At 36.0% G+C, this 16,562-nt stretch overlaps 2 protein-coding genes across 4 annotated transcripts in view; both read right to left on the reverse strand.

Moving 5' to 3' along the window:
- The window catches only part of bmp2k (BMP2 inducible kinase), a 55,563-nt gene extending 49,032 nt beyond the window's left edge, over positions 1–6,531 (reverse strand). For all 3 annotated transcript variants that reach the window (XM_023344089.1, XM_023344088.1, XM_023344090.1), the window contains exon 1: positions 5,696–6,531. In XM_023344089.1, the coding sequence (XP_023199857.1) occupies positions 5,696–5,846 (151 nt within the window). In that variant the 5' untranslated portion in view covers positions 5,847–6,531. The remainder of the gene's footprint in view (positions 1–5,695) is intronic.
- Positions 6,532–9,876: 3,345 nt separating this feature from the next.
- LOC111610367 (putative ankyrin repeat domain-containing protein 31) lies at positions 9,877–16,562 on the reverse strand. Its single transcript, XM_023344218.1, has 10 exons — positions 16,493–16,562; positions 16,280–16,422; positions 15,590–15,764; positions 15,424–15,494; positions 14,685–14,793; positions 14,486–14,582; positions 13,086–13,467; positions 11,624–11,761; positions 11,001–11,121; positions 9,877–10,106 (listed from the first exon to the last, which is right to left on the reverse strand). Exons 1-10 carry the CDS (start codon positions 16,536–16,538, stop codon positions 9,952–9,954), a joined length of 1,437 nt encoding a protein of 478 aa, XP_023199986.1. The 5' UTR covers positions 16,539–16,562; the 3' UTR covers positions 9,877–9,951.

Genomic DNA, 16,562 nt, shown 5'->3' on the forward strand with positions numbered 1-16,562 from the left:
CGTTATGACCACATTTCTGCAAACGATAAGCATGGATTGTTGCATAAAAAATGAATGATTCACACTTTTTGACAAATATAAACTATTTGGGACCAACTGTCCAATTAGGCATTGGCTAGTTTTGGTCTCTAAATGCAGATGGCTGTCATGAAACAGCCAATTAAATTGTAAGTTGTTGGTAGATCTTGGGAGACATAAAGACGAAAAATAATCCTGCACTTTGAAAGCATTTTTTTCGAGATGCCTTGTCTGTTCCACCCTATTTAGGGCATTAGTGTACTGCTGTGATCAATTTTGCTTTGTTTTGAACCGGAGAAATTCACTTCCAGCCCTCTATCTGAATTTCGCGCGTCATCCGGGTCACGTGTCTGAAACCCAGCAATTGTTTAAAAAAAAAAAATCCTCATTTGATTTTTTATTTCAAGATTTCAGACTTTGAAAACTTCTTTTCAACTTTCAAAAACTATTAATGAAACACTGCTTTCTTTGCTCACAACAAAGACATTTATACAACTTTTCTTCTAAAACATTGATGCAAAAAGATGGTTTAGGTGCTGCAAAAAATACGAGAAGAATTGGACTGAGAGAAGATTAAACAGCAGCTCAAACGATTTTTAGGGGCTACATGTAAAATCTAAACTTTTCAACTAATTTTTATTGGTGATGGAAAAGTTTTGTAAAAATAGCTAAACAATAATTATATCCAGTTCCAGTGTGTAAATAACTACTTGGTTTGCAGTGGTTATGGTCATTATAGAACTGAAACAATTTGACAAATGATTTAACAAAATACCAAATAAATCATTGGTGCAAATTTTGATTTGATGCTTTGTTTAGTCTGTATAAATGCGCACTGCTCAGCAGTTTTGTGTGTTATGGCTGAGAGTTATAATGACTGTTTACAGATGAGGACAAGAACAGCAGAAAGCTCTGATAGGCAAATTAAACAAATTATATCTAATTCTTGAAACCACATTCCCTGTTTACAGAAACAGGCCTACTCTGTTCTGTATTCTCAGTCTAAATAGATTTGTACATCTATTAGTGAACAAATTCCTTATAACTTGCATTATGTTACTTTCAATCATGATTTAAACACGCGATTCCAAATCCATGCGTCCACAACCAACAGCCCAAAATGTTTTAGATGTTTTCCCAGCTTGAACACTCCTGTTCAAATCAATGTGCCACTGACGGGCTTCTGTTGAACTTAATGACCTGCAGGAGGTAATTCATTCATGACAATCCTGTCTGTTGTGCAGAAAACAAATGAAAACAAGCAGGGCGGTGTGCACTAAGAAGAATGGGTGCCTTGCCCTTTTTCTCACAATGTGAAGACCATTTTATGCTCTGCTTGCGAATGACTTTTTCTCACTTTTACTCGAGATTTATTTCCAGGAATACTTTTTTTTGCTGTAGTTTTACCTCAAAATCTATGAAACTTCAATATATACTTAAAGATATGTGACAAACTAAGTGGAGTGAGACATAATGAAGTAATCTATGACTAACTGTGACACCCTGACAGCTAAGCATTTACCTTGAGAAAGACTGATGAGCAAAGGTCGTTGTGTAACCTTGTGTTATTGGCAGGCGAATAAAAGCCAATGCAGCAGGCACTTCACATGATTATATGATCACACTGTCATGACCGCTTGCAGGAGGAACTGCGGTTTTTAATTTTTTTTTCCTCTCTTTTTCATTTGGAGGAGTGAGATCAGGCTTGTAGGCTGAGATTACAGTGTGTTTACAGTGTTGTGCTGCAAGAGGAGACATGTTTGTCGAATCTGATTTGTTGACTCGGCGTTCCTTTGTTTTTTACTCAGATTCAGAGTTATAATTTTAGGTTTTATTATTTATTATTTGACATTTAAATTGTTAGGCCAGAGTAAAAAGAAGCATAAAATAGATTGAATCTTATTCTCAAGTGTTTTACTGAGTTTGTTCTCACTGTTCCAGTTACTCTGCTTTAGTGCAGCAACTACTTTAGTACTTCCCACAACATAAAAACAATCATTTGGTACAACTGGTTGAGTTTCCATCACGGTCAGACGAGGCAGTTCTGCAACTCAAAGTCTACTGAAACCCACAACGCCATAATCACTGAACCGTTTCAGAAACAGCTGTTCAGAAAAAAAAAAAGAAGTTTATCTCCTTACTTCCTTGTTTTCTTCCAGTCTGACTGAACCTGAAAGACATTTTTCTCTTTTTTTTCTTTCCCTTTTCCTGTAAGCGAACAGCAGTTTTGCAGAGTCATGAGGAGCATGTTTACAACTTCAAGAAGAGCCTTGAAGAGCTGTAATGTGCAGACACAGCTTATTGCTCAACATTCGACCTGTCATCCGGGACACCCCAGCAGTTTTTGCTTTAATGTTGCAATCCAATTACGTTCGCACACGTCAATTGCTGACGTTTCCCCTCGACGTTTTTACTTTATCTGAGAATATTTTTGAGAGATAACTGTAAACCAAGCAAGAATTTGGGGGAAAAACAAAGTTTCTAGACATTCATCATGTCAAAACTCCTCACTTTTCCACCCCGTCCCCCAATTTCATCTCATCATTTGTAGGAATCCACTTTAGTTAAAAGCATCCCCACAATCTTGTGCTGCTTCACTATCTCATGATCAAACAAATACTGCATGGCCAACCATCCCTGAAACACCTAACAAATGGCAACAAGATGGAAATTAACATCAGCCAATGCCGATATAGATGCCGATATATTGTGCATCTCTAATTATTTTAGCCTATTTTGTATAAATTAGGTAGAACCATTTCAGCCAAGTCTTCACTTCTATATTGTTTTGATATCCCAGTATTGGCGGAGTTCATCCTGGATATGTGTTCGGTACCACAGTGGTTGTTAATTTGTCAAATTGATTTTTTTAATGTTAATTTTAACAACCACCTTCTTTGTTAGGTTAGGGATTGAGACTTTTTCTTGAGAAGACTGAACATTTCTATACTCCCTTTAAAGCTCGTAGTGACGAATAACATGACAGGACTGTGACTTCATTTTCACGGGTTGGTGCGAGATCGTGCTGTAAATCCTCTCCAAATAAAATTGTAGAGCAGAAACATGCCACAAAGCTTATTTTTGCTAGGTTGTCATGCTATAAAACTGGACCTCAGTCTGGAAAAGCATGACGACTGTTGATAAACAAGTTTGTAAATTACCACTCTTTAGTGGTGGTGGTGTTTTTACCAGGTGCTCATGGATTAAAAATATGACAATGACAAAAATGCACAAAAACAACCAGACAGCAGGTTGAAATTTGTACGCTTTGAGTTGTAGTATTCAAGAATTAAAATGTATCCCACATTTCAAAGCCAGACTTTACAAAATACCACTTTTTTCCTTCATTTGTTTCACTGTTTTATTGTACATCACTTAACTGAATAAAATGTACAACAAACCAAATTTCACAATTCATACACGTCACTAAGTGAGATCATAAAAAGCAGTTCATAAAGCAAGGTTTGGTCAAGTACAAATATTTGTTTTCTTCTCTGTTTTTAATTCACATTTGACCTCCTGTGGTATTTTCTTATATTCTGTAACACTACAACCTAATCCCAGAGACACATATGTGAGAACAGATAGTTTTACAAATAACTAGCTCTCTCCCCCCCAAAAAAACAACAATAAACTGGTCTGTGAAGAGAAGCAGGAGTGTTTCATCAGCCAAGACTGCCAAGAATGATCACCTGACAGACTTACACCAGGTCTGGTCAAACTAGTTAGCTCACCATGCCCCCATCTGCAGCACAACCTGTACTAGTCAACAACACCTGGAAAAAACTTAGAATAAATATTCTTTTAAGGTCTAAGCAGTAAAAATATCCAACAGTATGTAGTTAACTGGAATAAAAAATGAGATGCGTTGTTGCAAGAGAGAATGTAATCCAGAGTTTGACCAAAATTGCTCGTCTAGCAGAGTTTATTCAAGTCAACACCTTGAACACCTTTGTGTCGATCCTAATTGTTTGCTCAGATAATGTCAATCCTTACACCTCTGACATCAGTGAACCAGATATTCGCGGAAGTAAATGTTACAATTTACATTTTCACATTTTTGTGAAACGCTGCAATGTCTTACTTACAATTGCGCAGTTGTTGAAAGAGGGCGATTTGCTTGAAGTAAGTTTACTATTAACTTAGAGCTGGAGATTCACTGAGAAGCTTTTTTTTTTACTTGTTTTCCACTTTTTCCTCCAAGGATTATAAAACTTAAAAATTAGCTTTTAATTTCCAACAGAAAAACAAATACAACATAGCCGACCACCCTTAAAACACCTACAAAATGGCAACAAGATGGAAGCAAAAGTTTTTTTAATATTACGGCATGAAACTCATTTATGTTATTTTACAACTGCCATTAATATTTTTTTTGTTGAAGATTGTTTCAAGTTTATTTTTTAAAAAGAGGACACTACCCATTAATCAACATTTACATGTAAATGCATTAAATTATACCCAAGTGGCTAATTTCCACCACTAGTCCCAATGGCAGGTTGATGTATGCGAAGTTTAATAATAAGAAAAAGCATCCACAGACTACGGCACAACAAAAAAGAAACTGCATGAAGAAGAAAGGCAGGTGAACAAATATTGTTTGCTATTTATAGTCTATAATGGCTCAATGTTTAATAGAGTTAGCTACACTAAGCTAGACAATATAGCCCTTAAACTACTGCAGAGTTTTCACATGTTAAACAGGTTCATGTCCTTTATTTTGGTAAATAAGAGTTTGGTTAATCCAGGCCGCCCTAAGCAAAAAAAAATAAATAAACATAAAAATAAAAATATAGAGATGCCCCTGTTATTACCCCAATCTGGACGTAACATGTTGAATAAACAGAGTTCATTGCTGTATGCTGACACATTTAGGGGCAAATCCTCAAACTGCAGCAGCTGACGCAGAATACAAACCACAGCTGTATGTGGAAGAGTTGCACATTTTAATCCCTGTTGATGCAGGTAAATCCAGAGGAGCGTAGATTACCCAAAAATGTACTCAAGTAAGAGTAGTACTTCAGCATATTTTTACTCAAGTAAAAAGTAGCTGTCCAAGAAATTACTCAAAAGTAAAAAAAAGTATTTGGTAACCAAGTAACTGACCAAATGATCAATCATTAAATATTTAAAAATTACATCATTAGATGGACAAAAACATAAAGTTAAATAAAATCTTTGTTTTTTTATTTTTAATGTTGTCACTTATATAAATGATTATCATTTTCATCCTTAAAATTCCCAAATTTCCACTTAACTAATAAGGTAAATTTTAAATATTAAATGATTGATGGTTTGATCAGTTACTCAGAACTTGACTATTTGACTCTTGAGTAATTTCTTAAACAGTTACTGTAACTTTTAGTAAAAATATGTAGTAGTAGTGCTACTCTTACTTGAGTTAAATTTCTGGGTACTCCGCCCACCTCTGAATGTACCTGGTTACTATCCAACTCTGGTTAAAATGCAACCACCTGGATTTGCGGAGGAATGACCTCCTTAAGATCCAACTGCAGACACAATTTCGTGTTACTGGGACACAAACGGGCGTTTAGGGGGAAAACAAGACCGCTTTACTGGGGAGCGCAAACCAATTACACACGGATCTGATCCATCTCTGAGGAGGATCTTCACAGAACCAGATAAGGCGGGTGTGACCCAGAAATGGAGAACATACCTTCTGCGACGAGCTCCTCCACTGTGACCTGGTACCGGCCAACCGCGAACACTTTCCCGAAGTAGCTGCTGACCCCCGAGCTGGAGCTGGTACCGGACGCCCCTCCGAGTCCTCCGCTCTCGGACTTTGGCATTCTGGAAAACTTCTTCATCTTTCAATGTTCCTTGCCGCGACCTCTAATCGGCGGTGAATTAACCACGCAGTCCTTTTTAAAACTCGGTACCGTCCGACGTCCCCTATCTGTTTATCTGGGCTCTTCTCTCCTGCATGCTCCGCGTCCGGTACTTCGAGAGGGGATCCCGCAGTTAAAATAAAGCCGTCATATCATAGTGGCGTGTAGGGGGGAGAACCAGGTCGGCGTCCCTCGGCTCCTGACAGCAAAACCTGGGTACGTTAGCTGGCTAGCATACATGTAGTGGGGACGCTCCTCCAGCACACACACCAAACACAAAAAAGGAGGACACGAACAACAAAGCGGTTGATTCTAGTGTGGATAACACCTCTTACAGGAAATACACCCAGCTCCGACAGTCCTATAAATGTAACCGCTGCGTCGTTGGCTCCATATGCACACCGAGAGGACTTCTTCACTTCATCCGCGGTCAGTTAGCTCGTTAGCCGCTGCGTCGCGACAGATGAGGACACCCCGAATTTTTGTCCTTTCTCTTTTTTTTTTAAACAGCAGCAACCTGCGATTGCAGTAACCGCCAGCTGCTTATCAGAAACCGTCCGTTTCGTTAAATGAAACCCCACGTCTCATTTCTGTTTCTTTTAGCTCCGCCAACGTTAAACGTCCCGTGATTCCCCCAACCGTAGGCTTCGAAATAAGTGGGTGGTTTGTTATTTACCCAATGAGTGTGACAACCAAACCTGGCGTAGCCCCGCCCACTTCTATTGTTATGATTGGTGTAAGTGGAGAGGTATGGAAGCCTGTCGATGCCAATAAAAAGCGGAAAATAATGAATGAATTCAGGTTAAAAATTAAATGTCCATTTCTATTTATGAAATTGTGAAATAAATCAATTAAACTGAATCTAATATGCACATAGCATGTTCTTTAAATAAATATATAAATATATTATTTTTAAGTATATATGTGTGTGTTTTGTAATAAAACTAAATCTATTTCATATTTTATAAACATACATTTGTAAGATAGATCACTAGATAGCTATTCAGTTTTTTAGTAAGGTATGAACTATAACCAGGACGTTCAAAGTATGCTGTCTTCATCCATAGAAATGAGGGCCAACAGTTTGGTCACAGAGTGAATGATCTTACTCAACTCTTCACTGCTTCACACTTCACACACCCCTTTCAGTTAATCATTCAATTACAAAGAATGTCATGACTGCTGGGTCTGTTGATTTTCTGTTACACTTTAGTGGTGAAATAGTTTCCATGGGGAAATATAATTTCAAACAAAAAATATATATAGTTCTGGTATATAGTTCTGGTTTGAATAAAAATGTACACAAGCATAGAAATGCACTTTAATTCAAGCTGTGATATTTTATATTCAACCTGAGGAAAAAAGAGAGGATTTTTTTAAAAAAATGTTTGTGTAGCTTTATGGCCATTTAACTGATATGTACTATTTTTTAATGTTTTTATCTAAGTTCTTTTCAAAATGGATCTTTATTACATTTTTATTCCTGACTTTGATTTTAATTTTGCTTAAATTTCACACTGATCTGAAATGTGCTGAACTAATGAAGTTGATTCTCCCCCCATGAAATGTTGTTTTAATATTTTTAATGTATAGTTCTTGGTAGCAATGGGGTTCCATATAGGCACCCAGACAATACTCATCTCTGACTGGGTTGCAGCAGTGACATAAGCAGTTTGGTTGAAGGAGGCGAGCACAAAACAGGCTGGAAAGAATGCAGTGCACAGTGAAGTAATGAATCTTTCCAAACTCCCTTCTGCATCTGCAACTAAAACAACAACAATCTTTTTAAGCTTTTCTAACTTCTGAAGTTTTTTCTTGACAAAAAGAGTTTAACAATTGCCCCCTATGGAACAAACAATGCAGTTTTTCACCAGACTGCCAATGAGGAAGTGGTGTGACAGCTCCCTTACTCCATGAACAAAGGCATGTATGTGCGGCAATTTGTCAGAAAACTTATCAATTTAAAAGCGACCTATAAAACATGACTGACAGTTTCCTATGATGTGAACAGGTTAGCTGCTAGGAGAAGCATAAAAAGTTCACAACTGTGTAGATAAGTGGGTGCATAATCATATGTAGGTCATTGGTTATGGGGGTAGCACATGGCTAAGATGGGGATTACATAAGACATGAGGAGGTGTGGATTGTGGTCACATGACTGCATAAACCCCCATGTCTGGACACATCCTGTTTCTGCAGGGCGGGGTGGAGGGGCATCTTCCCTCTCAGAAATGCTTACAGTTCTGTGGATAGCTATGGAGTGTATGCTGCCACCTGCTGGTTTGATCTGCAACTTCAAGTAGAAAGCCTGACCCAATATCTCCCCTCCTGAAAAAAAGAGCAGAAGAAATCTGAATAATTGAGTTGTAATGAGTAATTTCTAGTGTTTGCACGTTTTTAAGGAGAGGAAGAATTTTTTTCCTTTCAACCACAAAGCTTCCTCCCTTTTTAAATATCTATACAAAAGTCATTTAATGAAATATCCTACTGCAGGAGCTCTATCCTGTGGTCAGTTTTAGTACATTTGTGGGGTTAAAAAAAGCAACTTCATCTTCTACACATACAGACTGGAGCATACAGAGACATTTTTTGACTATTCTTCTCCACAATCTCTCTAGATCTGGCATGTCCAAAGCTTGAGCCAGGAGCCCTGTGGCCCTCTAAGGGATTTTGTGCGGCCCTGGACTAACACAGATTAATGACAAGCATTTGGTTTGCTAATTCCGCTTAGAATCCAGGTCCTGAAATTAATCTACCTTATTTATTATTGAGCAGAGACAAATGAAATAAAAACAATTAAGCTGTACTGTATTGGCAATTTAAACTAAAAAGACAAAAGAAAAGAAATTAAAAAAGCATTTTTGCCCTTCAAACAATTTCAACTTGACATTTTTAGGGCTGCTACTAATAATTATTCCACTGATTATTCTGACAATTAATTGATTAATCAGATTTAAAAATTTACACATTCTGCAAACTTTTCATTTAACACTTAAGCTTATTTCATGCAATATTAGAGATACATGAGAAAATGCACATAAAGAATTAATTTAATTATTTTTTTAAATAAAAACAAAAACATGTGATTGCCAAAAATGCAACAACACAGAATTCCTTAGTGAACGCTGTCTGGATGCCTCTGCAGCTAAAAATACATATTTTCCAATTAATATTTTTTTTATATAATTTGAACCAAGTGAAGCTAAAACTGCAGTTCATACCTTTGACAGAAACAAAACTTCCATTTTACTGGGTTTAAATCAGGAGGGACAGAATCCAAAATTATTCATACCAACCAGGAAAATACTGGGAATCAAGAGGACGATCGAGATTCCTTTTGTTTTATTTCTTCTGCTGCAGTATTGCTGTATCTCTACACAACAATGACAACACAAAACACAGATCACAGGACTGCAACAGTCTGCATCAAACACGTCTCTTCTTTTGCAATGACAGTTTGTAGGTTTTGATAAGAGGAAAAGAGAAACAAAAAAATTACATATGGGGAACAAATAAAAGCATCCATTTAATGAAAATATGACGACAGTTTAAAAACTCATAAATTATGTACATCAGCTGATTAGAGTTACTCTAAGTCGGTGGAAAACGTCTTGAATTCACTCTGAAATATACAGAGGCCAAGAAAGGTCAGCAAAGTGCAAAAACAACAAAGCAACAACAAAAGCAACAACAGAGGTTATGTTAACCTGACAGCATAACTTTTGATGTGGCTCTTTGCTGTTGTGTTGCAGCTTTTGCTTTTTGTTGACCTTTCTGGTCTTCCGTAAAAGCTGGATTAAAGACTCTCAAGAGAAATACTTTTAAAAAATAAAAAATTGTGTAAACAAATTTTTTTGTTTATACAAAAAAATCAGCAAACGTAAATAAACTTTCCATAATATATAAATTATACTAGCACTTTTATTTGATAACTTGTCATTTTTGGCTATTTCCCCTAGATATGACAAAGTAATTGCAATTGACTTTAGTTAGCAGGAACAAGCTACTATGTACTGAATACACATAAAATAAAATAGTGTAAAATAAAACAGAACCCTACAGGGTCATAAATATAAAGACACAGCTAGAGTTCAAGCTCCCAGTTGTCAAACTCTACTTGGTCTTGCTTCATGAGCTTGTCCCAGTACAAATCCATCACAGCGTTTGGAATCATCTCCTCAGGGGTCACCAAGTGGATGATACGAATTCTTCGTAAGAGCTGATATGGGTCCACTGATTCTGCAGAGAATTAAAACATAAAACTGTTAATGAAGTACAAAATGTACCGAACAAGAAAGGCAGGTGATCGTTAGCATAAAGTTAAAGTTGGGGCTATTAAAGGGTTAATTTACTTAGGAAATAACAATAAATAACTCACAATAAAAAAAGCGATCTAAAATATAAAGAAACTAAGAGCTATACAAAGTGTATAAAAATAAAATAGATATTTAATTATGAAATTAATTTACAAAAAAATACTCAACAGGACATCCTAATTCTTACTATTTCTTCTACTTGTTTCCATACACTTTTAGCCACATTACTTCTTTATATTTTATGTTATTTCAACCTTTCAACTTCCACCATATCCTGCTTATGCAGGACATTGCAGCTATGTCTTTTGGTAATGACATCTTCTACGGTCTATTAAATATTCAGCTTTTTCAATCATCTTCCGCCCCGTTGAAATCTATGGAACATCCAACAATTTCTGAAAAATTCGGCTAAAAACTGCACTCTTTCACAGATCTCTGTCTGAACTCATTTTAATTAGACATAAATTTAACCCTTCTTCACCATAAAGTTACTCAAGATTGGTTATTTTACAAAAAAAAACTAAAGTGAATTGCTATGTTTCATTTCAATTCAATTCAAAAGTACTGTATTTCTCACAAAGGGAAATTAAATGTTGTTGTAACTCAGACTGGCACAAAAATATCCGCTATTGACCCAAAACACACTGAATTTAGAGGTAGTTTGGTAATCTAAAGCAAATTAAGAAAACTCTTTCAAAAACAAATGTTATGTTTTTATCTCTGTGTTTTCAGTTCATCAGAAAAAAAGTTTGAGGTCAGTCTAAAGAGGGGATTTTCAACTGGAAGTGTTTGCTGTATTTAGACACATGACACTCACCTAAACTCGGGTCCGGTTCAGTAGAATCATCTTTGTCAGCATGAAGACGGATATCAGACAGATTTTGTTTGGCCTCTGAGTTCAGCAAGTAGTAAGACAAAGGTTTGTCTCTGAAAGTCGTCTTTAAGACAGAGAAGGAAAAATATCATGTTTGAGTCAATTACAATTAACCTCCAAGTTTTTTTCTTTATTACTAAATAATGTGTTGACCAATCTGTGAGTTTCAGCCTCTCAGAGCCAAAAATTATTAGATGGGAGCAGTAAATGCATTTAGTTTTCATGCAAAATCAATAAACAATTTATTTCTTAAAAAACGTTGTACCAAATATTGTGTCCAATCGGTTTGCAGCAATAGCAACCTGTGATGAAGATTCCAGCTTGATGTTTTGTGCAGCTCTAGCTTTCATACATCTTGATTTGTTTTGGCTATTTTGTGAAGTTTTGGCCACACGCTTCCATTTATTTTATTGTGATTTTATGTAACATGTATATATCAATAGAAAAGGTGCTTAATAAAAAGAAACAACTTCACTTAAACTTTTGAGAAACTCAAATGTTTCAAGAATCAGGGCCATTTTTCTGAAACCGTAAGGTGGCATTTCAGTGATACGATGAAGACTAACCTTGTTCAGAGCATACATGGAGCCGACAGGGATGTTATTACCAAGAATGGATTCCAGCCAGAACTCTGGAGTCCGATACGACTTCCCTTTGCTCATTATTACGCCACCAGACAGAACCTGTGCAACATGCTGCTTACCCTGCAACAGAAATGAAGACATAATTCATTTATTAATCAACTAGCAATTATTTTTCAACAGCTGCTAAATGCACCAAACGGCAACAGAAACATTCCATTCATTTCACGTAGACTTAGATGTAAGTCTGCAACTAACGACTATTTTAGTTATTTCTTAATTGGATGAAAAAAAATGGCACATTCTGCAGAATTTTCACTTAGCCACTTAAGCTTTTTTTATACAATACTGCAAATACAGTTTAAATTTCAAATAAACAATTCAATTCCTTTTTTAAAATCAGAAAATCCACATTTTATTGCCTAAAATGCAACAACATACAGTTCCTTCAGTGAACGCTTGATCATTTTTAGAAAAGGATGAATCTGCAGCTAAAAATACTCCTAACATCTGCATATGAAAAGTCCAGGCCTTTTCTGCTTGTCTTGACATCAATAAATTAAGAATTATCTGTTAATTATTTCTTCAATTAACCAATTAGTAATTGGACAGCAAAAGTTGCTTTATAGGACTTTTTTTTAAAAGAATTTAAGATAATTTTGCATTTATCTTAAATGCAAAATGCATATATTTTGTGTAGCTTTGGTTTGATTACTGCTCTGAGTGTGTTGTTCTTTCAGCATTTTTTTAGTCCGTATACTCAAGTTAACAATTAATCTATTACTACATTTATAGACAGCAGAGGAGGGTAGAATACTTTTACTTTTTTTTTACTCAAACAAAAGTAAAAAGTAGCTAACCAAGAAATTAGTCAAGTGAATAAAAGGTCTACTCAAGACCTGAGTAACTGATCAAATAATCATTCATTTAGTATTTAAAAATTATTAAATACTAGTTTTTCATATTTAATAAAGAAAGCAAAAAATGCTTTTTAATTTAAGAAAAAAATTATATTTTGCTTTAAAGATCCAAATATAAATTGAAAATAATTCATATAAATAAGATAATTACAATATAAAATAACAAAATGACACAAAAGAAAAATTTTCCCAAATCAGTTTGTTTCAATATAAAACTTATGAAACTTTAACAGAAACTGCAGGTGTCTGTGTCCAGTGGATTTTTGGTTAAAACGTGTTTTTCATTCAGTGGGTAGAAAATCCAGAAATTTTACTCAAGTAAGAGTAGAGATACTTCATAATAAAATTACTCAAGTAAAAGTAAAAATACTCCTACAAGTATTTTTTTTTCCTAAAAGTAGCTCCAGTAAATGTAGCTCAGTAAATCTAACCAGTTACTACCAAACTGTGATTGTCAATTATTTAGATTCATCACAATTAAACGTTTCAGGCCTAGTTAATGGTAACTCTTCAGAGATGAATGTCACCTTTAATGTCAGATGCAAATCGCTGCCCTTGGGCAGTACGCCGCTCTGTACGAGCTGACGCAGACCTCCACCATCATCGTTAGCCCCTCTTTGTATCAACGCATTCTTTCCTTTCTTCTTGGAGAAAAATTGCAAAGCGGCTCTGGTTTGTGGACCATTTCTCCAGCTTCCGGCTTCCTCAGTCTGCAGGTCAGGGAGAGTGGGAGCAGCAACGCTGACTTGATGATTCAAGGACTGAACTGAAATTTTAGCCTTTGTTGTAGTGAAAGCTTCTTCCAGTTGCATTTGTTTCTGGAGGAGTTGCACCAAATGTCTCTGATTTGAAGCCAGAGACAAGAACTGACTTTTCAGGACTCGGTGGCAAAGGTGGTGAGACACGACCCTGGAAAAAAGAGATAATCATGCTGTTATCAGGAGGAGTAAATGTGCAAACAGATCAGCAGCATAACTGCACATGTGCATCTCAGACTATAAAATATTAAGAAAGATAATTCATTTATGGAATAATAATTACAATTTTTAGTAACAATGCAAAAACAAGAAATTTTAGCACCACTGGCTTTTTATAAAGCTACCAAGAAGTGCTGGCAGAAACTATAAAAAACCATATGCATGTGTCTTTTTATTATGTGTAATAAAATATCTGGTTTCAACTGTAAAAAAAACTCAAACATTGGATTGCACTTTATTATGAAAATGCACAATTTGAATATCAAGCACTTTCAAGGACTTTACACAGAAATCAAGCACTTTCCAAACCATAAAATTCAAGCATTTTCAAGGACTTCAAACACCAATACAAACTCTAGTGAAAGTAGTGATCCATTTTGAAATCTTGGTGTAATGATGGACTCTAACCTGAACCTTGGAGCCACATAAAGACAGTTACAAAGTTGGCCTTCTATCACATGAAGAACATTTTCAGGATTACAGACCAATGTCTCAGCAAGATCCAGAAAAACTCATCCATGCGTTTATCCTTAGTTGCATTGATTACTGCAACAGTGTCTTCACAGGTCTGACTAAAAAAAAATCAGATCCAGAACCCTGCTGCTGCTGGTGTTCTGACTAAAACCAGGAAGATAGATAGAGCACATCACCTCAGTTTTAAAATTCTTCACTGGCTCCCTGAAGCTCAGAAGGTAGACTTTAAAATACTGCTGTTTATAAATCACTGAATAACTTAAAGATCTGCTGTTGTTGTATCAACCTGCCAGACCTCTCGGGCCTTTTGGTTCTGGTTTGCTCTTCATCTCCAGAACCAGAACCAAACATGGAGAAGCATAATTTATATTTTTCTCAAATTAGGAGAGTAATTAAAAAGAAAAAGCATATTTTGCAGTATTTGCCCATCCAATCTGAAAATGCTTTAGCTTAATCAATGATATTCCTGAACTGACCTGAATTTGTGGGTCAGATCGTTCTTCTCTAAACGCTGCTTGGCGAGAACATCCATCAGAACGTTTTGGATCTGCAACAAAACTTCTTTGCATCTCCCTGAAAATCAGAACAACTGCAGTTAGATTGGAGAGCATGTTAAATGTGATAATGTACAATATGTTTTCTAAAATTGCTGATGAAAACTGAAACATATCTCACCAATATCCTTGAGATCTTTCGGAGGCCAGGTTGACATTTCTGCTTGTTTCCTCCTAGCATCCTCCAGAAGCGCTGAAACCGCCTCTGAACTGTTCTGAACTGCTCTGAACTAAATGAAATCAAAGCAAAAGGTTTCAGTAAAATGATGCAGCATTTATCCAAGAATAGCAAAGTTTCCATTCACCATATAACAGCACAATTTAACATTTTGAAAATAAAGTCTTCTAATGGAAATAGGTTTGGTGCAAACCATAAAGAAGAAGACGGGAAGTGGTTGTAAGACGATGGAGATGCGGGGTTTTTAATTACTTATCACGTGAATAAGAGTGATTCACACGTGATTTTATTTGCATTTCTTATTTAACAGAAACACAACATATGTAAAATTATGTTTTTCCAACATTAGCAGAATACTGACAAAGTTTTGCTCACATTTGTAATAAAAACGCAGCCAGTGATACTGATGCAAACAGCAAAAACGATGTTAAGTAAAAGTGGTTAAATTTCCAGCTTTGGATAAGATAACTAAAGATATTATGGTGACTGCCTTCATAAAACAGGATGTGAACGACCATATATGGAGCAGCTGGAGCAGAACAGTAAATGAATCAATAACAGACTGGATCTTTCAGGGGCAAAAGCATTTTCACTGAAATGCATTTCATTAATTTGATAATAAGCATAAAGTAGAAGCACAAACAGCTCAAAGGAAAAAGTGCAATATGTGAAAAAGTCTCACATTATTTATCCGTTTCAGCTGAACATCAGTAGATTCTCTGCCTGTGTCACCCGACTCTCTTGGATGAAGGTCTGAAACACTCACAACTTTAAATAAATCTAAATCATTCAGGACTTTAAACCTTTATCAGATGTCTCAATAAATGTCTTCTTCTTTAGATGCTCACCTGGTTCGCCGCATCGTGTTGCCCCTTTGCTAGACTTCATCTGGTCTTCATAGGATATTTGGAAACTCAAGAGTAGCTCTTTCATACTCCTGTCCTCGACCATGTCCAACAAACTTTTTCCACCAACGTTCTGGTCGGCAGGGATTGAGCTGTTCTCAAGGAGGAGCTTCACAACCTACACAGAAGAAAAAAAACATTTCAAACATTCTGTTAGAGTAGAAAGAAACTCTTCCAGAGAAAGCAGCCATTTATTATAAAAAATTCAGATAATATTTGCGGGACTGTGAAAAAGTGTGAAAAAGTTAGCTTTTTCTTATTTCAGAGTGTACTAGAAATACACTAGAAATTAGATTAGATCTGTAAGATTTTGTGTTTTTGCAGTGTGTGCCCTGTATTGCCTTGACATAAGATCGAAAACAAAACATGCACTAATTATGGATATTTTGTTAAAACCAAATAAGTAAAAGGAATATTTTACTTCTCATTTTCACAACAAGAGAGGTACCCGTTGAATTTTTTGACGTTTTAAATTTAAAGTAAAGCAATCAGCAAATAAACTATACTTTGCTGCGCATATTCTGAGAATAAACTCAGCTCTTTTTCACCTCATGCATGTTTTCTGTATCTAAATAATGTGTTTTTTTATTTCTTTTTATATGCCAAAACACTCTTTGACAGTTTTTCCTTCACCTGGTGATGTCCACTGTAAACAGCGTCATGCAGTGGTGTGACGCCCTCACAACTCAGAGCGTTAACGTTAGCTCCAGCCCTCAGCAGCTCCTCCACCACAGACTCGTCTCCAGAAACGCAGGCCTCATGCAGAGGTGTCCATCCTGACAGAACCAATGAAAAAATGCTGTTATACATGGAGGAGTAAACAGAAATGTTTAAGCTGTAACAAACCTGCATAATCCTCCATGTTGACCCTGATTCCAGCCTGAAGGAGCATTCTGACTTGAGACAGATCTTTCCT

The sequence above is a fragment of the Xiphophorus maculatus genome, chromosome 12 (genome assembly GCF_002775205.1).
Source record: "Xiphophorus maculatus strain JP 163 A chromosome 12, X_maculatus-5.0-male, whole genome shotgun sequence".
Taxonomy (NCBI): Eukaryota; Metazoa; Chordata; class Actinopteri; order Cyprinodontiformes; family Poeciliidae; genus Xiphophorus; species Xiphophorus maculatus.